Below are 27,740 nucleotides of genomic sequence, written 5' to 3' on the forward strand. Positions count from 1 at the left end.
GGCTGGGTTGTAGAACGCTTGCTTTATTGTGAGAAAAAGGAGGTACCCAAGAGCTGGTAAGGTTTGTGAGAGAACGGGAGGGCCAGTCTGCAGGGGCTCCCTCTGGCCACTCTGAAGCATAAAAAGAGGAATGGCATGAATTGATGGGTTATAGCACACAGAATTAAAAAGAAGGAGAAGGAGAAGGGCAAGTAGGGGAGGAGGAGAAAGAGAGGAAGTCAGAACCACAAATTGAGAATGACACCAAAAACTGAGGAGCGGGAAGTACTTGTTATGAAAAATATCAATTGGTTGGGGATATAGCTCAGCCCAGCATGCACAAGGCCCTGGATTCAATTCTCAGTGTACATGTGTGCATGTGCATGCACACACACAAATTCAATAAATAGTTATAACTTCCACACTGATCCTTGAAGTCATTCTCTTTAGAATATTAGATTTAGAAAAAATTACAATTTGTAGATCTCGTTTTAATAAGTTAGGCTGAAAGTGTTACTCAGTGGTAGAGCACTTTCCCACCATGTGTGAGGCCCTGGGTTCCAGGGTTCCATCTCCAACACCAGGCTGGTTTAAAAAAAGGCAATAGTTATTCAGTCAAGAATCAAGGAAGGCTGAAAACACTGGGTGAAAAGAGCATTAACACACAGATTACTCCCCCCACCCCCCGCCCCAGTTCTAGGGATGGAACTCATGGGGACTTGTCACATCCCAGCCCTTTTTATTCATTTTATTTATTTATTTGTTTATTTATTTATTTATTTATGATACCAAGAGATGAAACCAGAAGTGCTTAACCACTGGGAAGCCACATCCCAGGCCTTTTTATTTTTTGAGACAAGGTCTTACTAAGTTGCTTAAAACCTCACTAAGTTGCTGAGGCTGTCTTTGAACATGCAATTGTCCTGGTTGGGGATGTAGCTCCTCAGCCTCTGGAGCTGCTGGGATTGTAGGTATTTTCAAGTGCCAACTGAACCAAAGGATCAAACTTAACATACTCAAGAATGGGACCAAATGTTATTCTGCCTCCTTAGGAGAGGCACCGAGGAAGACCATAAATCCTGTTTACAGTGCTCCTGATACCAACACAAAACAATCAAACAACGAGGAAAATCAAATCCACAGTGAAGGATATTCTGTAAAAGAACTAGCCTGGCCTGAAAAGTCAATGTCATGAAGGACAAAAATCAGGCAAAACCACAAAAGGGTTGTGTGCAGTACCTTCAAATATTTTAAGGAGGCGGGCAGAGAGTATGTGGTAAGATGTCCATAACTGGTGAATTAAGTCAAGGGCATATAGATATTTGCTATATTTTTCTGTAGGTTTGACATTTTAAAAATAACTGGGGGTAAAAAGCAAGCTAATGTGACTCAGTGAACTGGATGGAGGTGTTGGGAGGAGTGGCAGCTAACTGAACTGAGGAATAGTACAATTAAGAGATGCCTGCTGTGTCCCGAATTGGATATTCATTTGGGAAAACCAGTAAAAGAACACTTTGGGGTTCTCTGGAATTAGGAAATGTGTGGGAGGAAGCACGTTTTCTACACACCACTGTTCCCCCATCTCCTAAGCCCCAATTTCAATTTGTGACTTTTTAATTCTGGGAGGACTAGAATGATTCTAGTCAAAACTAAAGACACAAAAATAATGAACAGCGGTCAGTTGGCAGAGCAGAAACCGTTCCCTGGTAGCTGGATCAGAGCTCAGCAACATTCAATATGGCTTTCAGGATTCCTGTTATTAGTGCAGTATGGTTCTACACACTAGCTGGGTTCGTCCTGACAAAACTGTATATGCAAGGAATTTGATTCCAGTCCCCATTCCCAGCTTTTCCCTCCTTTCTTCCCTCCCCCTATTTCCTCCCACAATTCTATTGATTTTCCATTTAATTCAAAATTTATTTTTAATTGATTCTTCCCCCATATGCAGAAAGGTGAAGTTACCTGTGGCATATTTATATATGCACCATAGCATGATTTTTAAAAATTCCATGCCTCTTTTCCTCCCCTTTCCTTTCCCTCCTCCTTCCTGCTTGATCACCTTTTACTTTATTAATCTTCCCTGTATCTTTATGATAACTAATCCCCCCACACCTTCTCTTTTTAAATTTTTTTAGTTGATGGACTTTTATTCTATTCATTTATTTTTATGCTGAGAACTGAACCCAGAGCCTCAGACATGTGAGGCAGGTGCTCTACCACTGAGCCACAGCCCCACCCCCGCCACACCTTCTTTCCATTACTTTGCTCTAGCCTCCACATAGGAGAAAACAATCAACCCTTGATTTTTGGAGACAAGCTTTATTTCACTTAGCATGAGGTTCTCTCTTTCCATCCATTTTTCCAGCAAATGCCATAATTTCATTCTTCTTTATGGCTAAAAAAATCACATTTTCTCAATTCATTCATCTATTTACGGAAATCTGGGCTGACTCCATAACGTGGCTATTATGAGTTGTAGTGTGCAAACACTGAGGTGGCTGGATTGCTATACTATGCTGATTTTTACTTTATAAATTCCCAAGAGTGGGACACCTGCGTCAGATGGTGGTTCCATTCCTAGTTTTTTGAGGAATCTCCATATTGCTTTCCAGAGTGGTTGTACCAGTTTGCAGTCCCACCAACAATGTACATCTTTACCTCCACATTCTTGCCAGCATGTATTACTGTCTGTGTGCTTGATCACTGCCATTCTGACTGGAGTGAAATGAAATCTTAGTCTAGTTTTGATATGCATTTCCTGATTAGTGGGAATGTGGAACATTCTCTCATATATTTGTAGGTCATTTGTGTTTCTTTTGAGAAATGTCTGTTTAGTTCTTTTGCCCATTTATTGATTGAGTTATTTTAGGCTTTTTGGTGCATTTTACAGTTTTTAAAATCTTTATTGATCTGGATATTAATCCTGTCAGAGGAACAGCTGGCAAAGATTTTCTCCCATTCTGTGGGCTTACAGGGACATTTTTAAATACGTAGGACATTTAAAAATCGTAACTGGTCAAATAGTCTGTAGTCTCTTTTGACCTAAGCAATGCTAGACACTGCTACGGTCAGAATAATCTTCCAGACAGGACACCCTGGCTGGCCCAGCTTGCATTTTTGCGGTTTGGGTGCAGGTTGGATATGTGCAGTGTTGTGGCGCTTGGATCTCACCCTCTATTTGCCCTCTGCGCCAGGCACAAACTACACAGACCTTAGAGGGAGGGAGGCCATGCTTCCTAAAAGTTGGTTTCCATTATGTCACCAGGCTATTACACATCTAATGAGCACTGGGCCTTAGGGTAGCACAACCGCCCTCCTCTCCTTGTTGTCTAGGTAGGACATGGCACTGTTATAGGGTCTTGCAGCCTGGAGAGTTTTCTACCTCCCATGGCCATCTATCTACCTATCTATCTATCTATCTATCTATCTCCCCCCATACCCCCAGGGATTGAACTCAGGGGCACTTAACCACTGAGCTACATCCCCAACTCTTTTTCTTATTTTATTTAGAGACAGGGTCTCTCTGAGTTGCTTAGGGCCAAAGAAGCTGAGGCTGGCTTTGAACTGGCGATCCTCCTATCTCAGCCTCTGTATCCCAACTGGCTTCCTTTACAAGCCAGAGTTCCCGGGACTGTGTCCGCTGGAAAGAAGCGGTGGACGGCAGCTGTGTTCAAATCTGTTTTCATCTCATCTCCGGGTTGGGTTAAGGACATGATCGGGGGCTTTGGCTTATGCTTATAGGACCCAGAGGAGGCCCTGTCTTTCCGATCCCTTGGCTAACTAACCCCGAGGCAAGTTCAGGCACAGCGGGGTCCACTGGACAGCCCTGGGGGATGCAGTGGGCGCTGTTCTTATCCCCGTCCCTTCCTGCCCGCTCTAAGTGCTGCCCTCAGCAGGCTGACTTTTCCAAGGAAGGGACAGGGACAGGGAGACAGAAGGCTGGAAAACCCCACGCCGGGCTCTGGCGGGCACCCACAGCCTTCCGTGGAGGCGGCTCTCGGGATCCCAGCCACCGCCGCGCAGGGCGAGGGCTGCCGCTGGGGGGCGCGCTACTCACGGCAAAGTCTACTCCACCAGGGCATGGCGCGCTCCGCCGGCCGGGGGCAGAGCGACAGGGGCCCGTGAGGCCCGGCCAGCCTCTCGGGGCTGCCCCATCGCGGAATGCGCGCCCTGCCCCGAGCGGGTGCCCTCAGCGCTGCTGACGGGGCCGCCCCGCGGGGGCCGCGGCGCGCGTCACAGAGGCCTGCTGGCTCCCGGGCGGCCGCGACAGCCCCGGGTCAGCCCGAGCCCCGCCCCCCGGGTCTCCGCCGAGCCGGCCCCCCAGGTCTCCCCCGAGCCCGGCCAGGCATTAGGAGGCAGAAAGCTAGTCCTGGGGACCTGGCCTTGGGCGCCGAACATCCCAGCTGCTGGGTCCACCCTCTGCTTCCCACGCTCCGCTCCTCCAGCTGCTCGGCTCCAAACCCCGCTTGGCTCCGTGACTGCAGCGGGCAGAGGGTTGGCTTGGTGCTAAGAGCTGTGAATTCCAGCCCAGCACGTTGCTGCACACCACTGATCCCAGGGAGTTGGGAGACTGAGGCAGGAGGACCGCAGGTTTGAGGCCAGCTTGAGCAATTTAGTGAAGCCTGTCTCAAAAAACGGTTGGGATGTGGTTCAGTGGTAAAGCACACCTGGGTTCAATCTCCGGTACTGAATAAAAAGGGGGGCGGGTAGTGGCGCAACGTCTGTAATCCCGGTGGCTTGGGAGACTGAGAGTTCAAAGCCAGCCTCAGCATCTTGGCGAGGCCCTAAGCAACTCAGCAAGACCCTGTCTCTAAATAAAATATATTCAAGGGGAAGGGGGGCTGGGATGTGGCTCAGTGGCTGACCCCCACCCCCACCGTTGGTTCAACTCCCAGTACTAGAGAGAAAGGAGAAAAAAAGAGAGGGACATTGTTAAAATCTGGAAAAAATAACTTCAGACATCGCACAAGTTTCCCGTACAAAGCTATGACCCTCCAACTGGCTTACAAAGGAATGCACCGACTTCAAAAATGGCATCTGGGAGAACGCAATGCCATATGCGTACTGGGGAGAAGAGTTTGGCAATTTCTTATACCAAACGTACTTTTTTACAATAAGACCCAGCAATTGTGCTCCTTGGTTATTTACCCAAATGTGTTGAAAAGTAAACACAAATAAACCGCACATGGATATTTATGACAGCTTTATTCATAATTGCAAAACTTGGAGTCAACCATGATGTTCTTCAGTAGGTTGAGTAGATACATGATGGTACATGCACGCAGCAGAATATTATTCAGCACTAAAAAGAAATGAGCTATGGAGCCATGCAAAGACAGGGAGGAGGCCAAGCATGGTGCGCTCACTTGTGATCCCAGCAGCTGGGTAGGCTGAGGCTGGAAAATTGCAAGTTCAAAGCCAGCCTTGGCAATTTAGCAAGATCTTAGGTCTGTGAGACCTTGTCTTTAAATAAAAAAAAAAAATTGAAATTAAAAAAGAGCTAGGAATGTAACTCCGTGGTTAAGAGCCCCCAGGGGGAGCCTTAAATACATATTGTAAGTGAAAGAAGCCTATCTGAAAAGGCTATGTATTGTATGATTCTAAATCTATATGACATTCCAGAAAGGGCTAAACTGTGCAGATGGGAAAAGATCAGTGGTAGCCAGGGTTGGGAGAAGGAAGAAGAAAAAGGTGAACCATAAGGGATTGGTTGTGGGGGCACACACCTGTAATCCCAGTGACTCCAGAGGCTGAGGCAGAAGGTTCGGAAGTTCGGGGCCAGCCTCAGCAACTCCATGAAACCCTATCTCAAAATTTAAAATTTATATCTTATGCCTCCATAACAGAAATCTAGGTTCTGGTGTTTGTTTTGCTTCCCAAGAAATGGTTAGGAAGGGATATAAAATAAACGGGGGTCTACCACTGAGTCCCTTTTATTTTTCATTTACATTTTTATTTGGGGACAGGGTCTCTCTAGGTTGCCCAGGATGGCCTGAAATTGTGTTCCTCCTTCCTCAGCATTCCCAAAGTGCTGGAATTACAGGCATGCTGGCTCCAATGAAGAAAAACGTAACTATAGGTCAATCCAGCTAAAGGGCATATGGACATTTCTTGTATTACTTTTATATTTGCAAATTTGTCAGTTTGGAGTTATTGTTTTAAACACAAAACTGCAGATATCTAGCAAAAACATAGAAAACAAAATGAAGAGAGTAATATCCACCTTCTATCAGTTTAGAGGAGGCCATTTATCTTTGGTATGCTATATACTAAGATATAAATTTCAACTAAGTATTTAACAATAGGAAAACTACACCCCACCTCCAAAAAAGAGAAACAGGATTCAGATAAAGAGGAAGACCCTGGACAGATTGGCTTTTAAGTTTCAGCTTTACCATTTCCTAACAGGGGCCCCAAGAAAAATTTCCTAAAATCTCAGTTGTCCTTACCTTTAATAGCCATCACTGCCCTAATTGGAATTGCCTGGAAAGATTGGCCTATCAGTGGACTGTCTCTAAAAATAATAAAATAAAAATGATAGTGACTTTTGTCTTCGTTGTTTTCTTCAGAATGAAACTACTTATTTAACGTTCGTCAATTCTGACAATAATCCAAATAAATTGTAGAGACTTTAAAATACAGAAATCAGAGGGAAATTTCCATAAAGTACCATTCAGAAATAATCACTATTAATACTTACACTTTTTCCAGGTAAGTAATTCAACAGCCTTCAAAACACTGGCCTAATGACCGCACGATGGATAAATGTCCCCCTACTGTTGGACAATGTGCATTAGACATTCACAAGTATAAAAACCATTGTCCAAATCCCAGAGTGTTTGAACAGAAGGGGGCAGTGTTGACCCACTTCAGCTGCTGAACTACAAGGAGGGGCAGACAGATGGTGAAGAAATCCCACCAACCAGGTTCAGGTACACCTTCAAATTCTGTAAAGTGGAATATTCTGGGGTGCCCATTTTCACCTCTGACGTCCAACAGAAACATTTCAAGGGGAGAATACGGGCACCCATACCTCAAGTCAGTCTTCTATCCCTTCTTTGCCTTTATTTGCACTATTTAAAGATGCAGGTCCATCACTCCATTTTGGACGAGTGCAGGTCAGGATAGGGCCTCAGACCTCCTTCTGTGTTGACCCCCCTTCTTTACCTCCCCACCTCACTTTCTGTGCTTCCTGTGACCCAACTGTGCACAGTACCCTCGAAATCCCCCATTTCCCAGGTTCTGGCTGGAGGTGGAGATCCCAAATGAGATGTCACCGTTCCCTTCCATCATTCTCTCCAGTTTGTGGCTCAGCAGACACCTTTGCAAAAGTATTTTTTCATGTTCCCTATGCTGGTGCTCAATGAGATGATAACTTAGTAAGCAAAGTGGAAGGCTGTTAAATGGGTTTTTAAAAATAACTCAATTATCTGGGGTGGCAGGAAAGGAAGGGAACCAGTAGGCCTGGCCGCTGGGTAACCAGTAAGACACAGTGGAGCAGGCTTCCAAGAGAGAAGGTCCACTGCTGGCCTGTCCAGGCTTCACCTAGCAGAATCCATACACACCTGCACTTCATGAGAACCTTCTATTAATGTGTTTGTTTTTGCCAGGCACAGTACTGCATGCCTGTAATCCCAGCCACTCAGGAGAGTGAAACAGAAGAATCGCAAGTTGGAGGTAAGTCTGTACAATTAATTTAGCAAGATGCTGCCTCAAAATAAAATTTTAAAAATGGCTGGGGATGTAGTTCAGTGTAGAGCACTTGCCTAATATGCATAAGGCCTGGGGTTCAATCCCCAACACTGCAAAAAAAAAATCTACTTTTTAATTTATAATTTCAAAACCTCCTCTCTCACCATTTTTGACACATCAACTCACTATAGATATTTTGGTGCTCAGGATGGAACGGAGGGCTTTGGGCATACAAAGCATACACCTTATCACCAAGCTACAGAACTATCATCTGCTTTTGATTTGTCCAAGGATAGGAAGAGAAAAAAAATCAAAGCAACACTCCCAAAAGTCCACCCATAGAAACAACTGGAGTTAGCGTGCGCCTTGCTCACGTGGTGCGGCATTCACTCATGTGCAACTCCCAGTGACACACACACACACTGCCATCAATGCAGCAAACCTCTCAAGTACTATGCAGCACAGACATGGTGTTCACTGCCTCACTGAGGATGATATTCAGCTAGAAAGGATATCAGGAGAGATTTGAGATGGCCAAATCACTGGAAAGGGAGTGGCCAGGGTGTCTACTGAAAAAAACTGAGTGGCCAGCAATTTCCATCTTCACACTGCCCCTGCAAGTCTTCCATCTTCTCCCACTCCAGACACGTAAAGAGGGTGAGAAAAAGACTATGATCCCTCCAAGGGTCCACAGGGCCATCTGCACCACCCCGAACACTGTCTTGTGTGGTGTGTGTTTTGGTGTGATCAGGTTCTTACACATCTACCGTTAGTGGAAACAACATCATAACTATCTTGTTTCTAGATAGTAAATACTTTGAGGGGGGGAAAAACTGTCTGCACTGAACATGTACAGACATCTTTTCCATGTCATTATTCCCTAACAACATAGTATAAAATTTTTAAAAATAGTATAATAACTATTTGAAGCACTTATACTCTATTAGGCCTAGTAAGTAATCTAGGAATGACTTAAAGTGTATGGAAGGGCTGGGAGCGGTAACACACACCTGTAATCCCAGCAACGGGGGAGGCTAAGACAGAAGCATTTCAAGTTCAAGGCCAGCCTCAGCAACTTAGCAAGGTCTTAAGCAATTTAGTGAGGTCTTGTCTCAAAGTAAAAATAAAAAGGCCTGGGGAATGTAGCTATGTAGCAAAGTGTTCATGGGTTAAATCCCCAGTACCCCACCAAAAATAAAATAAAGTATATGGGAGGATATGTGTAGTTTATTTGCAAATACCATGCCATTTTATATAAAGGACTTGAGCATCCACAGATTTTGGTATCTTAGGGGATCCTGGAACAAACTCCCCACAGATGCCAAGGGATGACTATAGAGATTAAGAGATAAAAGTACAATCTGTACAATAAATAAACAGAAGTGTAATTTGTTTGCTTTAGATACTTAAAACATTAGGGCATGTGTCCAATTAAATATTAAAAAATTTTTAATGTTATAATCTGAACTTTGCTGTTGGGTTTCAGTGACACATCATTTTTAGCAGAGAAATAGAAGTGCAATATTACAAAAGCTACAACATTCATTGTTTTAGGTTTAGAATAACCAGGGTTCTCGGTCCCCAGGCACATTACGATGGCTTACTATGACATCTGGAACTGGTTAACTTTCCCCCACAACTTGTAGCATTGTCCTGGAATTTTTCCAGGAATTCCCTGCATTCTAAATCCACCCCTTATCCTAACACACCCAACCCCCCTTGTCCTAAAGCTCATTAAGCCACAGAATCTCCAAGGGGAGATGCTTCACTGGGATTCAAACTCAGAGAAGTAAAACCCTGTACAGGAGCTGACAGGTGACATCATCATCGTCCCTGGTCTTGACCTTCACATTTTGTGTCTGGACAGACTTGAAAAATTGTGGGTGTCACTAAACAATTATTAGCACCTTCTATAAAATGAGAAAAAGGTCAAATTTTTAGAAGGTACTCTATAGTTACACTTCTTAGTCGCTATGAGGCTTTGGATAAATTACCAAACCATGAGAAATCTACTTTTATGATAAGAAGGGGGTTAAACAACCACTTTTTGCAGGATTAATGTGAGGAATAAATTATGATGTGCACAAAGTACTGAACATACCTGACAAAATAGGTACTCAATAGGCATGGTCATTGATCTTAGCAGTTGCAAAGGTACCGATTTCATTTCTCCCAAATCTCTGGACAACTCTATGTATCCACAGCAGATTTCAACAGCCACATGCAGGCTTTTTGTTTTGTTTTTTGTTTTTTTTCTTTTTCTCTTGTAAAACAATTTGCATAGGTAGGTGCATGCATTATAAATACTCAAAAATATGCATGAATATTTGTATAGGTAGGTGCATGCATTATAAATACTCAAAAATATGCATGAATACTTTACTTAAAACAGTAAAGCTGTTTTCCCCAGCTTACTGTGGTGATAAAGAATAATATTGTCTGAGTGCTATGGCACATGCGTATGATCTCAGTGACTCGGGAGGCTGAGGAAGGAGGGTCAAAAGTTGGAGGCCAGCCTGGGCAATTTAGCAAGGCTCTGTCTCAAAATAAGATTTAAAAAGGCTTTGGGGACATAGCTCAGCAGTACAGCACACCTGGGTTTCAATCCCCAGTACTGAGGGGGGTGGAGGAGCGGAGCGGCCCTACCTTCTCACAATACCTTTGCAAAGTTCGCCAAGTATCAATAATACCTGCAAATCTAAATAAAATTTATGAGTTAAGGAAAACAGAAAAGATATTTTCCTAATTCTGAAGTATTTTGCTGGCATGGCTGGTGTGTGAGTAAGGAAGGGGCCCTCTCTCATCACTGTGTCAAATCACTATGCTCTAGTTTCTAGGCTGTTATTGCTAATGGGACACAAGGGAAAGGAGACCTCAGAAATGGCAGCACGCAACGTGAATGATCCATCATTGCATAATTCAAGTTCTGCTGCATAGTTTCAGTTGTTTGTTTGAAACAGAGAGAAATGATAATGGTTACTACTGAGAGATAGTTTTTTCCCTCCTTTCAGAAAAGAAAGCTCATTCTTCAGTAGTTCCTACAAAAGCACTATCTGTCCTGTTACGAACTGTGAAGCTTGAACACCGCCTCCTCAAGTTCCATAGTACTGAAGAGGACTCCAGGAACTTTCTTCTCCTTTATTTAAAAGAGTAACTCCACAGAGAATGAGAGCTTTGAATATTTAATGCATCCTACATCAGGTTTTAAAACCTTCATTGCTTTCCATGATTCTGACCAATTATTCAAAGGCTGATTACAGCCAGGCAAAGTGGCACATGTCTACAATCCCAGTGGATTGGGCGACTGAGGCAGGAGGATTACAGGTTCAAAGCCAGCCTCAGTAACTTAGCAAGACCCTGTTTCTAAGGAATTAAAGAAGGGCTAGGGATGTGGCCCAGTAGTTAAGCACTCCTGAGTTCAATCCCCAGAACCAAAAAGAAAAGACTGATTACAAATTTTCCTTGTCAGGATAACTTGCAGAGAGAAAAGAGACAGAAACCACCAACACCCTGCTTTTTTTTTTCCTTACCTTTTCCATCATGAAATGTCTACTTGCTGTTAAATTTTGCACAGTTTTCCATATGCTCCATATCCACATTGCAATAAAAATAAAATTCACCAGGGCATGGTGGCACATATCTATAATCCCAGCAATTCAATTTGGTTGGCTGAGGCAGGAGGACTACCAAATTCAAGGCCAACTTCTGCAAATTAGTGAGACCCTGGCTCAAAAACTAAAAAGGGCTGGGAATGTGGCTCAGTAGTAACGTATCCCCAGGTTCAATTCTAGCACCAACAACAGCAAAAATATTCAGAATAGGGGCCCAAACACTTAAGATTATCTTAAAAATCAGATAATCCTTCCAAACCTTCCTGTTCATTAATTATTCCATCATTATTATCTGAATCCATTGTTAAAAGCTCCCTCCAGTGCCACAGGTTTATTAACTCTTAATTACTGCTTAAGAACCACCTTCCTTTCCCACAAGAAGCTGGACACGTGACAAACTATAATTAAACAGTGAGTATAATAAACATCTTGTATACAAAAAGTGTCCCAAAAAGTGAGAACTCAGAAGTCCCTCCCTCCTCTATGACTCCCACAAGACACACCACAGGGGACCTCTACCAGGACTGGATATTTGCACACTTCAAACATGGAAAAATTAATGACTTGGAAAAATCATGAATCTTGTGTTTTTCATTTTTTCACTTTGTCTAATAATAATCTCTTACGTATATCACACAAATGTTCGTATTGGTAAATGGTAGTAAAGCTAATCAAGTTAAGTTGGGGGAAGGAATATGAAGGAAATCTCAAAGTAAACAAGCTAATCTATAGGAAGTGAGAGATATTTTTAGTTTTGCTAAACTTTCACATTGATTTAAAATTCCACAAGACAACAAGGCTTTGCCAAAGTAGTTAGATTGAGAAAACATTTAACTCCTAGAAAGTCTATACTGCGCTTTTAAGAAAACACATAGATCTGGCAGCACTGATCTCAAATATTTAAATAAGAGCTCTCTGATCAATCTAAATTAGCAAATGGAGTTGAATTTTTTTGATGAGGGGGGGTGAGGAAGAAAAAAATGTGCAGGCTCCCAAAGAAGCCAGGCCACCCTACAATTGCATTAAGATAATCCAATACCAAGTTAGAGGAGCTATAAGTACATTCTAAAAGTTTGATGTAGGTAACTTATTTTCTAGATGTAGGAATTAAATATTATACTTCATATTGCCAGATTCCTAGAAAACAAGCTAAGAAAAATACATTTTTAGCTTTTTTACTAATGCTCAAATGGGTACGTTTATAGTAAATATAGCTTTATTAAACATACCACCACTTAAGGCTTGGGTTTATGCTCAGTACTAGAGCACTTGCCTAACATGGAGAGGCTCCGGGTTCAATTTGCAGTACTGCCAAAAGTTCATATATACATACATACATACTTTAGATGACCACCCTTAAACCAGAGCTCAAACTTCAGCCTCCTAAACCACCAAGTGTACCTTTCTTCAAAGTTCCTAATAAGCAAGTCAAAAGGCCAAACACTTGCAATTTCTCAAAAATCAGGATTTTTTTTTTTTTTTTGGTTTATGAATACTGCGAAAGATTAAGCTTTCACGCCTTATTTTCAAATTCGCACAAATCTGGTATTTTCTATTCTGCTGGCTGCTGCAGTTCCTGTCCCCATGGCCCCGTCGGAGCCCCCTACCAAGGGAAAGGCTACTCCACAACCTGAACGGAAAATACACGCTCCCATGAGCGCCTTCTGGAAGATTTCTGCTTTGGCAAAGATGAAAGAGAAGCTCTGGATGAAAAGGCGCACGGGCAGAAAGGCGCGCCTGGCCTCCCAGGGTGCCCACCCAAATGCAAGGGCAGAGGGAAGAAAGCGCGCTTCTCGCCCCAGGCCGGTCGCCGGGGGTCTGGCTCGCGTCTTACCTGTGATCGTAATGGTCCCCAGCATATTTTAATAGCGCAAGTCCAGAGGCCAATCAGTGGGCCAGTCCTTGCCCTCCTGGGCAGCTGGCTGCTGCTCAGCCTCCTTCCTACCAACCCGCCGAGGTCTAGGTGTGATCGGAATGGACAGCCAGCCACCGCTGAGCTCCAGGGGGGCCGAGGTGTCCTCGGAGCCGCAGCGCAGAGCGACCCGCGAGGGCACTTCCCCGCTAATTATAGGCGGGCCACGCCCACCCGCCACGCCCACCACCCCGCCTCGCCCCTCACCCCGCCTCCCGAGCGAGCGTAGCACCTCTCCCCAGACTTGGCCCAGCCGCGGGAGTCACGTGTCCACCCTACAGGAGAGAACCCCTCCCCGGCTGGTCTCCCTTAGTGGTCAGCTGGCTCACAGACACCCACCGAGGGCTTGGAAGACGAGGGGATGAAAGCGACCCAGAGAGCAGCTTTTGATCTAAGGGTTACTTCATCCCTGGCTGACTTGCGCATCTCGACTTTAATTAAGATTATGTAAAGGAAATAACCGCACAGACATTAAAGTCTCCTTCAATTTTTAATACTGTGTTCTGCATCCTTCCATTTATTCTATGGCTGATGAGGGGCAAAACACTGCTCCCCTTTTCACACCTATGGTGTTTTGTATTTCACTATCTGTTTCTCACATAGGCACCCAAATGCTGCCCTGATCTGAGGGTTGGCAAATCGCAGTAGTCCTGCTTCCTGGACGCTTTGAGCAGGGCTGTTACAAAGCAAACGTTGTCTTCAACATTTGATCAAGGCAACTTTTAAAAAGCAGAAATACTTCAGCATTCGGTCCTTTTTTTTTTTTAATGGTACAAACTGGCTAAATATTTAGATCAAACTATGCTCTAGTCCAATATATAGACATTATCCTGCTTCTACTGAACAAGCCCATTATCAAGAAAAACAAGCAGAACTAAAAATTCAGGCCGGCATACAGGTACACGCCTGTAAAGTCCAGGTGCTCAGGAGGCTGAGGCTGGAGGGTCACAAGTTCAAGACCAGCCTCAGCAACTGAGCAAGACTCTGTCTCAAAATAAACAATTTAAAAAGGGCTGCGGATGTGGCTCAGTGGTTAGGTTCCCTGGGTTCAATCCCAGGTCCCAAAAAATAATAATAATTTTTTTTTCAGAAATTTGGTGAAGGCAGGGGTCTGCTGGGACATAGGTCAGTAGTCTAGAATGCTGGTCTAGCATGTACCCAGGCCCTAAGGTTTATCTTCAGCACAGAAAGAGACAGAAAATTAAGTTGTGTTTTTTAAAAATAAGAAATTCAGGCAGCTCTAGAATTCGTCAGCTCTTTTTCAATGAAGCTTCAAATTTGTTCTACATAAAGTGATAAATGACAATTTATCACACTTTTTCAAACGGTTTTGTATGCCAGGATTGTCAGGGTAGATCCATTAGGTCCCCTGCGTTTCCCATTTCTTTTCATCTTTTTCCTATTTATCACTGCATGCCTTGCCTGTCTGACCCCATTAGCCTTGGCTCTTCCCCTAAGCAAACAAAGAGAAAAGTTTTACTATTGCTCTTTTCTTCAGATCGTGAAGATCACGTTCATTACTGCTTCAGCGGGGAGGGTGGGCGGCCTCCGCATTGGGCCAGAGTGGACACAGCAACCACTCGGTTGGAGGGAGAGCCAGAGAATCCAGGGAAAGAGGAAGCCCAGGCCAGAGGCGGGGTCTTGGCACGTAATTGCTCTTGTAGTCACCAGGCGGCGATATGCACCACATTCAGGCTTAGAGTGAGCAAAATGAGGGCCACTTCGTTGCGGGCCATCAGAAATTAGCTTCAGTCTCTCCCCCAAACGTGACTTCCGTCTTTTATTCCCGCAAACACCCGACTCCCGCTGTAAATTTACATGTGTGTAGGGCGCAATGGGTCTTTTTCTGATGTAGTAAGAGATTGTCTGGGGGCTGCTTCCAAACCTTTCGTCTTCCCTAGAGGATCCTCAACTTGAGTTCTCAAGTAGCTTCAGCTGTAATGAGAATCTGGTGTGTCTGAAATGCTGCTGGGCTAATGGTCCCTCTGCAGTCTCCATTAGGAGAGGGGACAGAGGGCAGAACAGCAGTTTCTCTCCTCCCAAAGCCCATACCCCCCTCCCAGCCTGGGAGTGTCCTGGCTGAACAGCTCATGAAAAAGAAGCCTCTGGAGGTTGCATTAGTGTTCTTCACTAAATGAACCCTTTCTCAGGAGCCTCAGTCACTCCTCAGCACCAGGTGATGTGGACAGCATGTGGCTGTGACCCCATACCTCCATTGATTACAACCTTCCATACCTCTATCACCAGCACCTGCCTTGCTGTAAGTCCAAATTCAAAACGCAGGCCAAGTGATATCTAATTCACTGATCTGGATAGGAAAAACATTTCACAAGTCACAAAGTTTAGGCCCCAAATGGCATTTTAAAAGGTGAATGTTTTACTCTCCAATCATGGCTCTTAAACTTTTTTTTTTTTTTACGACACTGATGACGACACTAACATATCTGATTCGAGATTCTTTAAAGAGGCAGTTAAAAGTCACAAGGCTGAGCAATAGATAATGCAGCAAGTTGTTGACTGTCTCAGCAGACTGCTTTCCTTTGATCTCCACCTCTCAGAGCAATCCAGGCCAGCGAGCACCGCATGGCTGCCCAGCTAGCACCCCTGTGAGTGGATCTAAAGAAAAGTCATCAGCCAGGATAAGCAGAAGGAAAGTCTACACATAGGGACCATGTACAATGCAGGCAACTTTCCTTTGTTATAACTTCCATTCTCTGTTAGCTTTTGTGAAATCAGGGGTTTTTAGAGGTAGAACATCACTAACCAAAGCAAAAACTACAGGATGATGTTCATCAATTAGGTGGATGGTGGAGGAAAAAAATGTTTCCAAAATCTGCATGGTTCCTCAAAAAATACTTAACAAGATGTTGCTCTACATTTATTATGCTAAACATCCAAGGACACAATTAGAGACTGTCCCTGGCCTCAGGGAACTCAGTGGCAAATGGTGGGCAAACCCAGAGGCTTAGGTGGGCATACTCTGGTTTAGCTCATCTCTGGAAGTATGGGAGACAGACCACCTGGGGCCTGGAGGTGGACATCGTTTGCAGAGTCAATGGCAGACAGGGGCAGAGGCGTGGAGAGTATGGCCACCAGGGCATCATGAGTGCCTCCCTGACAGCTGCATGCTCAGGTGTACTTCAGCAGGCCAGGTCGGGAGAGGAGGCCAGAGAGAACTGGAAATGAGGCTAGGACTATTACACTGGGGAGGGTGTAGAAGGACATCTGAAGAACTTTGTAACAATCCTTAAAAATAGGCAAAAAATGTGAATACAGTAGATGTTTCTCTATAGAAGATATTTTAAAAAATGGCCAGTGAACACATGAAAAGATGTGGAAGGTCCTCAACCATTAGGGAAATGCAAATCAAAACCGCTTCACTCCTACTGGGATAAAGATGATCTAAAAGACAATGATCAAAAGGACAGCAATAGCCAGTGGGGTGGCACACACCTATAATCTCTGCAACTCAAAAGGTCGAGGCAAGAGGATCACAAGTTCAAAGCCAGCCTCAGCAACTTAGTGAGGCTCTAAGAAACTATCTCAAAATTTAAAAAAAAAAAAATTAAAAAGGACTAAGGATGTGGCTTAGTGGTAAAGTGCCCCTGGGTTCAATCCCAGATACAAAAGACAAAAAGACAACAATAACAAGGAAGAGAGGAAACTGGAAACCTCAGACACTGCTAACAGGAATGTTATATGGTGCAAATGCTTTGGAAATCAATCTGGTATGTTCTCAGAATGTTCAACACAGATTTACAAGTTGAACTAGCAATTCTCCTAGATGGACACCTAAGAGAATGAACACCCATCCACATGCAAAAGCTTGCTCATGACTATTCACGGAGGCATTACACACAGCCACAGATTTCGGTATCTGTGGGGGTTTCTAGAATCAGACCTCGGGGATACCAGACACCAAGGGACAGCGGTATTATATGAGCTCACATTTATGAGGTACCTATAAAAGTAGTCAAATAATCCACAGAGATGGAAGGTGGAATGATGACATCCAGGAGATATGGGGAGGGGCAGTGGGGAGTTGCTGGGTGGGTTGGCTCAGAGTTTCAGTTTTGCAAGAAGAAAACAGTCCAGGAGAATGCCTGCACAACAGAGGGCATGTACTTACACCGCTGGTATTAAGATGGTAAACTTTATATTATGTGTAGTTTACCCCCATGGATGGGGATATTTATAGATAAGGATACACACACACACACACATACACACACACACACACACACACGTGCAGCATAGATCAAGAAAACCACAACAAGAGAAAGCATCACAGCAGAAATAGACAAGGAATGTTCCCCTCATGATTCCACAGCCTTGTGAAATTGCTCAGAAGTCTCATTCCCAGGCAGGCAGGCAGTCCCTGGGAGCACTGACTGTGAAACCCTGTTCTCCAAAGCACCTAGTCCCTTGGGCCAGCTGCTTGGGAGCAGAGAATGGGCTTCAGGAGCACAGGCTTCGGGGCTTGGGACTGGGGTCTGCCCTGGGCACAAGGACTTCGCCAGATGGTTTAATGTCTTTGATCTTCAGCTTCCTCCTTTCAGGGGCTGTTGGTACAACACGCACAGAGCTCAGGAACCATCACCCACAGATACTTTAAGCGGGTCAAATACATGTTCTGTGAATTACAGCTCACTGAAGCCAGTGTATTTGCTCATCCTTTTTTAAGAACTTTGCATGGATTCTAAAAACCACAGGAACCACTGGAGGTTTAGAGGCAGGGTTTGGTGTCCAGGATTAGATCTGGTGATTTAGAAAAAGCAAATGGGGAAGGAAATACAGAGAAATACACTCAAGGACTGGGAGCGATGGAGCAGATGTTGGAGGAAGGAGCAGAATGAGGGCACCAAGAACTGAAAGATGCTGCACAGCAACGGAAGCCAACTGCAGCCCTGCCCATCTGCGAGACATAATCAGAATAATGTCCAGGAAGTAAGAAAGGCCTGGACCCCGAGGAAGGGGATCTGAAAAGCACCCGAGGGCAGACAGAGATCAGAGGCAACTGAGGGGAAAGTGGTGTCAGACTCCAAATGCAGAGAGGACTTCAGGGCCAGGACACCGGGATGAATGACTACAATACAGACCAGGACTTACTTTCTCTTCCCCTCCCTCCCTCCCTCCCTCCCTCCCCCCCCCCCTCTCTCTCTCTCTCTCTCTTTCCAGAAAGGGAGGGAACAAGGACCAATATACCAGAATAGGTCCACTAACTTCCTCCAAGGATGCCTAAATATTTTATCCAAATAGGAGAGTCAGGGGCCAGAAGAATGAACTCCCATCATATCCAACCCTCCCTGGCCTTATCTTAAACTTGCTCTTCAACCTGGTGTTAATTACCCTTGGAGGAAAATAAGCCAAAAACCAGCAGCTGGAAAAGGACAGATAAAATCTAAGTAAGACACTATCTGCACCACTCTTCCTTCTTTAAAGTGCCCCTAAGATAACTGCTCCCGGGCTAGGGGGTCTAGCTCAATGGCAAAAGTGCCTGCCTAGTCTGCAAGGCTAGCTATGCCAATTGCCCTAATCCAATTATTACACTGTATACATAGAGTGAAATGTCCCACTGTACCCCATAAATATGTATAATTACTATGTGTCAAAAGTAAAAATATTGGGCTGGGGATGTGGCTCAGTGGTTAAGTGCCCAGGTTCAATCTCTGGTACCAAAAAAAAAAAAAAAAGTAAAAGTATTTCTAAAAACTATTAAAATTGGATAACTATAGAAGAATAAATATAAATAAATGCACAGTCATTCTTCAGTATTTGCAGGGTTGATTCCCTGACTCATCTTCAAGATACCAAAATCTTCAGATTCTCAAGTCCCTTCTATAAAAGAGTGCTGTATTTTATGTAACCTACACACACAGCTCCCAAATACCTTAAATCATCTTGACTACTTATAATACCTAGTGCAATGCAAATTCTATATAATAGCTGTTAGACTATCACTTGGGGAATAATGACAAAGAAAAAAGTCCTTATGTATTCAGTACACGCACAAACTCACTCATGCCCTCCCCCCTCCCCCACTAGAATTTTTTTTTTTTTTTTTTTTTGGTACCAGGGATAGAACCCAGGGGTGCTTAACCACTGAGGTACTCCCCTAACCCTTTTTATATTTTATCTTGAGACAGAGTCCAGCTAAGGTGCTTAGGGCCTCCCTAAGTTGCTGAAGCTGACCTTGAATTTGCTATCCTCCTGCCTCAGCCTCCTGAGCTGCTGGGATGGATTATAGGCTTGTGCTACCACTGGGCCTGGTTCCCTAGAATATTTTTTTGATTTAAGATCAATTGACTCCATAGCTGGTCGAGTCTGTGGATGTGAAGTCCTCTCTGAAACTAATCACCAGCAGATACCAAGGGACAACTGGACTTTAATTGGGTCAACTGCGCGTCATATCAATTATACCTAATAGAGTTGTTTTGTTTGTTCATGGCCACATGCACTGAATCGAAACAGCATGGACGAGTGAGACACAGGACAGCTGGGGGTGCTGGGCTCAACGTATTTTCAGGTCTCTGCCTCATGCGATGAACACAGACAGATACCAACTGAAATTCCTTGTTGAAGCGTGTGTGTGTGTGTGTGTGTGTGTGTGTGTGTGTGTGTGTGTGTGTGTGTGTGTTACTGGGTTTGAACGGGGCCTCACACATACTAAGAAAGTGCTTTACCACTGAGCGACATCCCCAGTCCTTTTTACTTTTTATATTGAGATAGAGTCTCACTGGGCTTTGAACTTTCAATCCTCCTCCTCAGCCTCCTGAGACTGGAATTATTGGCATGCACCACTGCTCCCAGCCCCATTTTTGCTTTTTAAAATGCACATATACCTCCCCGTACATGAGGGGGAAGAGAATTCTGAAAGAAAAGCAACAAAGACAAACCAAAGTAGAATTATGAGCAATTTCTATCTCAAGATTTTTCCACACTTTACAAATTCCTCTGCAACTCATCTTTATTACCTTTATGATTGGAAGTCAAACACACTAGCCTCAGGGCTGCGGGTTGTACGAGGTGGTCCAAGGCTACCCGGAAAGCCCTAAAACTCAAAGGTGCAAGACTTGGAGCATTATCTTTGATTTTCTATCAATAATGGAAGATGGGAGCCTATATCCCCAGTCACAGGAGAGGCTGAGGCAGGAGGATCACTTGAGCCCACAAATTCAAGGCCAGCCTTAAGCAACATAGCTACACCCAATCTTCAAAAAAAAAAAAAAGTCTAAATCTGTATCTTAAATTCTCCAATCATGGGAACCTGAAAATAGATGAAAGTCTATTGAAAGCAAAGGGGATTCTTTAAAAATAATGAAATAAGAAAATATTTATTCTACCTAACGTGTTCAGTGACATAAAATAAAAATCAAATTCTCTGACTCGAACACTCTTAAAAGTCCTTTGCACCCCGATATAGTTAGGTCAGTCAGCTTTCCATTACTATAACTAAAATACCGGACAAGAACAACTTAGAGAAGGAAAAGTTTATTTTGAGCTCATGGTTTCAGAGTCCGTGGTCAGCCAACTCCATTGCTCTCCTGAGCGGAGGCAGACCATCAGGGCAGAAGAAGGGCATGGTGGGGGAGAGCCGCTCTGTTCATGGCAGCCAGGAAGGAGAGAGAGACAAAAGCCAAGCACAAGATACAGTCCAAGGCCACAGCTCCAGTGACCTACATCTTCTTGCCAAGTCCCCACTTGCCTCCAGTAACCACCCAGCAGTCTGCTCAAATTACTAATCCATCAAATGGACTAGTCCACCAATGAGCTTACAGCTCTCATCATCAAATCATTCCACTTAGGAGCATTCCTGTATTGCCTAACACGGGAGTTCTTCAGGGGACATTAAAGATCCAAATGGTAATAAAAGTCCAAAGAGGATTCTGAAGTCTGCGAAGCTGGTTTCTGGTCCCAGCTCTTCTGTTAGCTGTGCAGCCAGGGGCAGAGTATTTAAGTCCCTGAGCTTCCGCTAATGGGAGAATGAAAATACCTCCAAAGTACTATTACTCTGAGGTGCTGGTGAAGGTCAACACCAGCACCAGCAAGTGTTTTGTTTGAGATGAGGTGTCTAATCCTGGGCTCGAGCAATCCTCCTACCTCAGCCTCCCAAGTATCTGGGACTACAGGAGCATATGCCCAGTTTGTGAGTATATTTTAGAAGTGGAATATTAGCTATGCACTCTCAGTAAGGGAGATACTGCCCTCAACAGGGTGAAAAACAAAATTAGTTTGGAAGAAAGACTAATCTTAACTTGTATAAAAACAAGAATGCCCTTTCATCACCAGTGTCTCAAGAACGCATTCATTATAAGCCAGGCACAGTAGCGCAAGCCTGCGATTCCAGCTGAGGCAGGAGAATCACAAGTTCAAGGCCAGCCTGGGAAATTTGGCAAGAGCCTGTCTCAAAATGCAAATTAAAAGGGCTGGAAAAGTAATTCAGTGGTAAGCATTTCTTATTTCTAAATATGGGTTCAATTTCCAATACTAAAAAGTGGTAGTAATAATAATAGTGTGAGCCCCAAGCCAGTCATGGAGGTAATAAACCTTCTAGTAGCTACAATCAGAAAAAATAAAATCAACAATTGAGGTTGATTTTAATATATTTTATATAACCCAATATATCCATGTTATATCAACATGTACTTGGTAGGAAAAATTAATAATCTATTTTAGATTATTTTATTTTTTGTACCAAGTCTTTGAAATCTGGTATATACTTTACACACAGCACACCGCAAATCAGACGAGTATTCACATGAGGTCAGTGCACAGCTCTGAAACTACAAAAATAATTGAACATCCCTTCTGTGTGCTCACAGGAATGAGTCCCAATGACAAATTTACCTCTGATTTGGCATCTCTGCCTCCAGATATGAATGACCAAAATACCCAATCACAGCATCCATCACTTACTACCTCCATGTACAACCTAGAATTGGCCTTTAGTTCCCCCGTGTACAATCTAGAATTGGCCTTCAGTCTCCTCAAGTGCAATCTAGAATTAGCTGTCAGTTCTCCACAGATGTCCTCAGAATCATGCAGGATACGCTCAAGTCCTACAAAAATACCCCTCCAACAGATCATTACTCAGGCACCCATGAAGGATCCCCCTCCTACAGCAAGATAAAAAACACACAACTAACTAATTTGCTTTGTCTACTGGAGTTCCTAGTGATCTCTAGGTGGCAAGAAGTTCAATTGCCTTGGTAGATTTACTTGGAACAGCTTTCTCACTGTCTCTTAATTGGGGTGAACATATTCAAATCCATGACTTTCTCTACACTTTCACTGTACAGGGACCAAGGGCTTCCATCCACATGATGTTTTACTTAAAAGCTCAACCTAGTAGTATATTTAGACTGGCTTCAAACATAAATGCAAAGAAAAAACGAACACTTGTAAAAGTAAAAAGCTCAATAAGTTTCCCAGGAGATGACTAGATGTTTATATTCTGAGAGGGTTACACAGAGTTTCCTGGGGGCAGAGCACATCCAAGGGCACCATCTCAAACAAGCAGGGTTGAGTTTATACAGCGGGTATTGGAGTCCTCCATGCAGCCTCTCCTGGCTCCTATGATTCCAGCAACCAGGCACACATACTGCAGAAGGTGGACAGAAGAGTCTCGGGGGAGCTGGGGGACATGAGAATAGAGAAGTTTAGATTGTCCTACGTCATCCTACAGGGATGGCCCCCATTGCTTCACCTTGCCCTGGGACACAGCAGCAAATTTTTAAATATGAGAAACCTGTCCCTAAATCAGACATGTAATGAAAACATCTAACTTGAAAGACCACAACAAAATAAAATAAACAGTATCAAACCAAAGAAGCAATTTTGAAGAAACAGAGACCATGCATAGTTTAAATAAACATTTTAAAAAGAAATCCTGGACTGGGGTTGTGGCTCAATGGTAGAGCGCTCACCTAGCACGTGTGAGGAGGCCCTGGGTTCGATCCTCAGCACCACATAAAAATAAATAAACAAAATAAAGGTATCGTGTCCAACTAAAAAATAAATATTAAAAAAGAAAGAAAAGAAATCCTGAGGCTGGAGTGTAGCCCAGAAGTAGAGCACCAGCCCAGCAGAGACAAGGCCTTGGGTTCCATCTCCAGTGCCACACACACCAAAATTCTATGCTGACTTCAGCGGCACAAATATTAAAGTTGAAACTGTATAGAGAGGACTGGCAGGACCCCTATGCAAAGATGTCATGCAAATTCCTAGGCATTGCATATTCAATAATAAAAATAAATGCTAATAGTGAGAGACCAAAAATATTGCAGCCGGGGGGTGGGGGGAAGGGATACATTCAAAAGAGAGTATATAGATACACGGCCCCCAATATGGGTTCCTAGAATTTTTTTTTTTTGATACAGAAGACTGAACTCAGGGGCACTTGACAGCTGAACCATATTCCCAACCCTATTTTGTATTTTATTTAGGACAGGGCCTCACTGAGTTGCTTAGCACCTAGTTTTTCGCTGAGACTCTGTTTGAACTCACAATCCTCCTGTCTCAGCCTCCCAAACCGCTGGGATTACAGATGTGTGTCACTGCACCTGGCAATTGTTAGAATTTAAAAAAAAAAAGTAGTAATTAATATGAAGTATAGACTTGAGAATATTTTTCCAGAAAATAGAGACAAATACAGTGCAACAAAAAATGAGGGAGGAGGGATTTTTAAATCGTCTAGAAGGTCTAACATCTGAATAACAGTAATTCTAGAGGAGAACAAAGAAAAACACGAGAATTAGAAAAAAAAATTTTCAGAAATGAAGGATATGGGTTTCTAGCTGGAAGAGCTCAGCAAATTGGATGGAAATGGATTCACAAGGAGATTTGTCTGTGTGGGCGGGGGGGTGCTGGGGATTGAACCCAGGGCCTTGTGCATGCGAGGCAGGCACTCTACCAACTGAGCTATGTCCCCATCCCTTCTCATGGAGATTTATTGCTCATAGGTGCTGGAGCAGACTGAAGGACTAAGGGAGTCATGGGTAGGATTAAGACTTAGAAGGGCATGGGGTTCCACAGCAGCACCTCCACACAGATGTCCCAGGTAGAATCCTAATGTGCCCAAACACACCAAAGAGAAATGAGCTCTGCAATTCAGCGAGACCCTGTCTCTAAATAAAATACAAAAACACCCAGGACCAAGACTTTCACAAGCACGAGGAAAACATTGTACTTTGGTGAAAAGTTCCTTCATGGGGTGTCCTGGTCTGCTTTGGGCAGCTGTGGTTAATCACTATACAGCAGTAGCTTCTAGACAACCGCTATTCATTGGGTCTTGGGAAGCAGACTCCTCATTTCTCATGTCTGTCCACAGGTGGTGAAAGGGAACAAGACAGGTCTCTGGGTCCCTTTTATAAAGCCACTCAGTCCACCAGGAGGGCTCTGGCCTTAAGACCTAAGTACCACCCAAAGGCGCTACGCACAGTTAGGATCACTTGGGGGTAGGATTTCAACATATGAACAGGAGTGGGTGACATAAATATTTAGTCCACAATACTGAGGTCCTGGGCTTAGGATGGCAGATTCATATTCCGCATTCTGCTGCGGAATATGAATCTTCTCCTTTATTTAGACTCAACAATCATTTGGAGAGTGGGGATTCTCTTACCCTTTCCTCTAGCTACTGTATTGTGTAAGGCTGTCCTGCTAATGATTATTTCAATAATGATAATGATTAGATCATCGAGAAGGTCTACCATCTGAATAATAGTAATTCTAGAGGAGAACAAAGAAAAACAAGAGAATTAGAAAAAAATAATTTATCAGAAATGAGGCCAGTACCAAAAGGGTGACTGATAATTCAGGGGCTAGAAACACATGAACACACATCAATATTTTCTTTTTCCTTGATAAGAGGGCTCTTCTATACAACCAGTCAATGATTTGCCTCTTTTAACCAATTTCTTCAGTACACAATATTTGATTCAAACCAAGATATTCTCATGGTTTAAAGAGTTTGAGAAGACGGGTGGCACAAGCCTGTAATCCCAGCAGCTGGGGAGGCTGAGATAGGAGGATTGTGGGTTCAAACCAGAGCCAGCCTCAGCAACTTAGCGAGGCCCTAAGCAACTCAGTGAGACCCTGTCTTAAAATAAAACACAAAAAAGGGCTGGGGGTGTGGCCCAGTGGTTAAGTACCCTGGGTTCAATCCCTGTTTGTTATTGTGTTGGTTTTGTTTTTTTAGAAATAAGCTCTTCTTAAAAACTGGGAAAATGGAAAGGGAAACCCAGCTAGACTTGGCAAGACTCCATCCAGTAACTTCTTATTGGAAAGAGCACAGAAGTCTGGGCACTTTTCTCGTAATGCGAGGCAGCTATTTTCTCTGGAGGTGTTTTGCTAGAGAAGAAAAGGTGAGAGGACGATGATGGATGTGTGGGATTCTTAGAGGGCTGCCATGTGGAAAGGGGGAGCCGGTTCCACGGAGTTCCAGAAGGCAGCACTGGGCAGGGAGAGGGCAGAGGGAGGCACATTTCCACTCCCGGAGAAGGAACCACCTCCTTTTATGGAGAAAACTCCCCCCAACTCTTCCAGTACACAGCAGAAGAGCCTCCTGCTTGGGGGCAGGGGCTGGTGACGTCAGAGCTCCTTTCTACTAAGGCTGCTCGTCCCAAGGGGGGCTGTTTCCAGTGACAGTCACGGAGGCCAAGCTGTCCAGGCTCGGCTGAGTCCCCTCAGTTTCGTGCGCTGAAGTCTGAATCCGCGGCACCTTGCAGGGGGGACCTGAAACTATGAGCCCAACTGTGGGGGCCCTAATCCAGTCCAACTGGTGTCCTTATGAGAAGACATCTGGACACACAGACGCCAGGGATGCACAAAGGAAGGACCACGCGAGGACACGGCAAGAAGACAGCCATGGGCAAGCCAAGGGCAGAGGCCTCGGGGAACCACACTGGCCAGCCTCCTGACCTGGACTTCCAGCCTTCGGGACTGCGGGAAGGCAAGGGTCTCCTGTTAGGCCACCAGCTAGTGTCCCTCACAGGCAGCCTGGCAGATAACTCAGCAGGGTGACGGCCTCCGGTGACGTGTCTTCTCAACCCTGCATGGCCATGGGAAGGCCCATTAAAGCAAACAGTTCACCGATGAATTCAACCTAGCACATATGGAATTTTCACCTGAACAATGAAGGTACAGACTACTAAGAGGGTGAGAGACAACTTCAAATCACTCTGTATTGTCTCCTGAACTACAAAAGCAATTTGAGAAAACGGAAGGAATGGTACTCAGGAACGAGCCTTAATGGATAGGCTAAAAAGCTGAATTTTAACACAATCAAAGCATGTTAGATGTATGTTCGAATGTGCCAAAATGAAATCCAGTAACTGTATAATTAAAATGCACCAATTTAAAAAAAAAAGATGAATTTTAAGCTCAGAAAGCACATCTTTGGACATGATCAAAATATCCTTTTATAAAATATAGGGACGTTGTGTTACAGAATGTCTCACCACTGGGAGGCTACCACAGGGGGAGAAAGGGGCGCCATTCACTCTGAACATGAGGCAGTCTTTGAGGAAAACCTAAAGGATTCTCATTTAGTAAGTAAAATGGCGGAGGAGGCCTGAACTCCAAATTCCTATGTTGAAACCCATGGCCAAGGTGGTGAGAGGTGGTGAGAGGTGGTGAGGGCAGAGCCCTCCTGCGTGGGATCAGTGCCTTTGGGAAGAAGCCTAAAGGAGTTTAGGGGTCCCTTTGCCTTCAGCCACACGAGGACACACAGATGGCACCTCTGTGAGAAAGTAGGTCCCCCCAGGCATAGAAGCTGCTGGCACCTTCATCTTGGGTTTCCCAGACTCAAGAACTGTGCACAGTAAGTTTCTGTGTTTATAAATTATGGAGTCTAAGGCATTTTGTAGTAGCAGCCAATGAACAAGACCAATGCTAAAATAATTGAACATTTCCATTAATAGCTTAGTCACCATTCAGGAGCATTCATCATGGGCCCCCCTGATCCCTTAAAAGGAAAGGGCTAGCCAGGCATAGTGGCACATAATCCCATTGACTCTGGAGGCTGAGGCAGGAGGATCCCAAGTTAAGAGGCCAGCCTTAGCTCCTTAGTGAGGTCCTGTCTCAAAAAACACAAAGGACTGAGGATGTAGCTCAGTAATAGGAAGCTTCTGGGTTCCATCCTTCTGAACTCTGGAAGGGGCTGAATCTTGGCATGTTACTAGGGCAAACCTACAGGCCAATTCACAATGTAGTCTGGATGTTAAATGCCCCTCAGAGACCCATGTGTTAAAGGACTGGTCCCTCGTTGGTGCTATGGGGAGGTTCTATACACCCTTAGGAGAAGAGGCCTAGTAGGGGATCCTTAGGACATTGGGAGCATGCCCCTAAAGGGGACTGTAGGACCCAAGTCCTTTCCTGTTCCTTTTTTCCTTCCTGTCCAAGAGGTAAACAATTTTCTCTGTCATGTACTCCCCACTAGAAGGCTCAAAGTAATGGATCTTCCCAAACTTGGGATAAGCCAGAAGAAACTTTTCTCTTCCTAAGTCAATTACCTCCAGTGTTTTGTTAGAGTGACGTAAAGCTGA

The 27,740-nt window shown here is 44.2% G+C and overlaps 1 protein-coding gene across 2 annotated transcripts in view; it reads right to left on the reverse strand.

Annotated features, from left to right (window-relative positions):
• The window catches only part of Akap12 (A-kinase anchoring protein 12), an 88,474-nt gene that overhangs the window by 7,569 nt on the left and 53,165 nt on the right, over window positions 1-27,740 (reverse strand). Inside the window, exon 1 of one of the 2 annotated variants that reach the window (XM_005321370.4) lies at window positions 13,117-13,348. The exons of the other annotated variant lie outside the window; for it this stretch is intronic. Within the exon in view, the coding sequence (XP_005321427.2) occupies window positions 13,117-13,141 (25 nt within the window). The 5' untranslated portion in view covers window positions 13,142-13,348. Of the gene's footprint in view, window positions 1-13,116; window positions 13,349-27,740 lie in introns of those variants that run through there. 2 annotated transcript variants of the gene reach the window in all.

The sequence above is a fragment of the Ictidomys tridecemlineatus genome, chromosome 8 (assembly GCF_052094955.1).
Source record: "Ictidomys tridecemlineatus isolate mIctTri1 chromosome 8, mIctTri1.hap1, whole genome shotgun sequence".
NCBI classification, from domain to species: Eukaryota; Metazoa; Chordata; class Mammalia; order Rodentia; family Sciuridae; genus Ictidomys; species Ictidomys tridecemlineatus.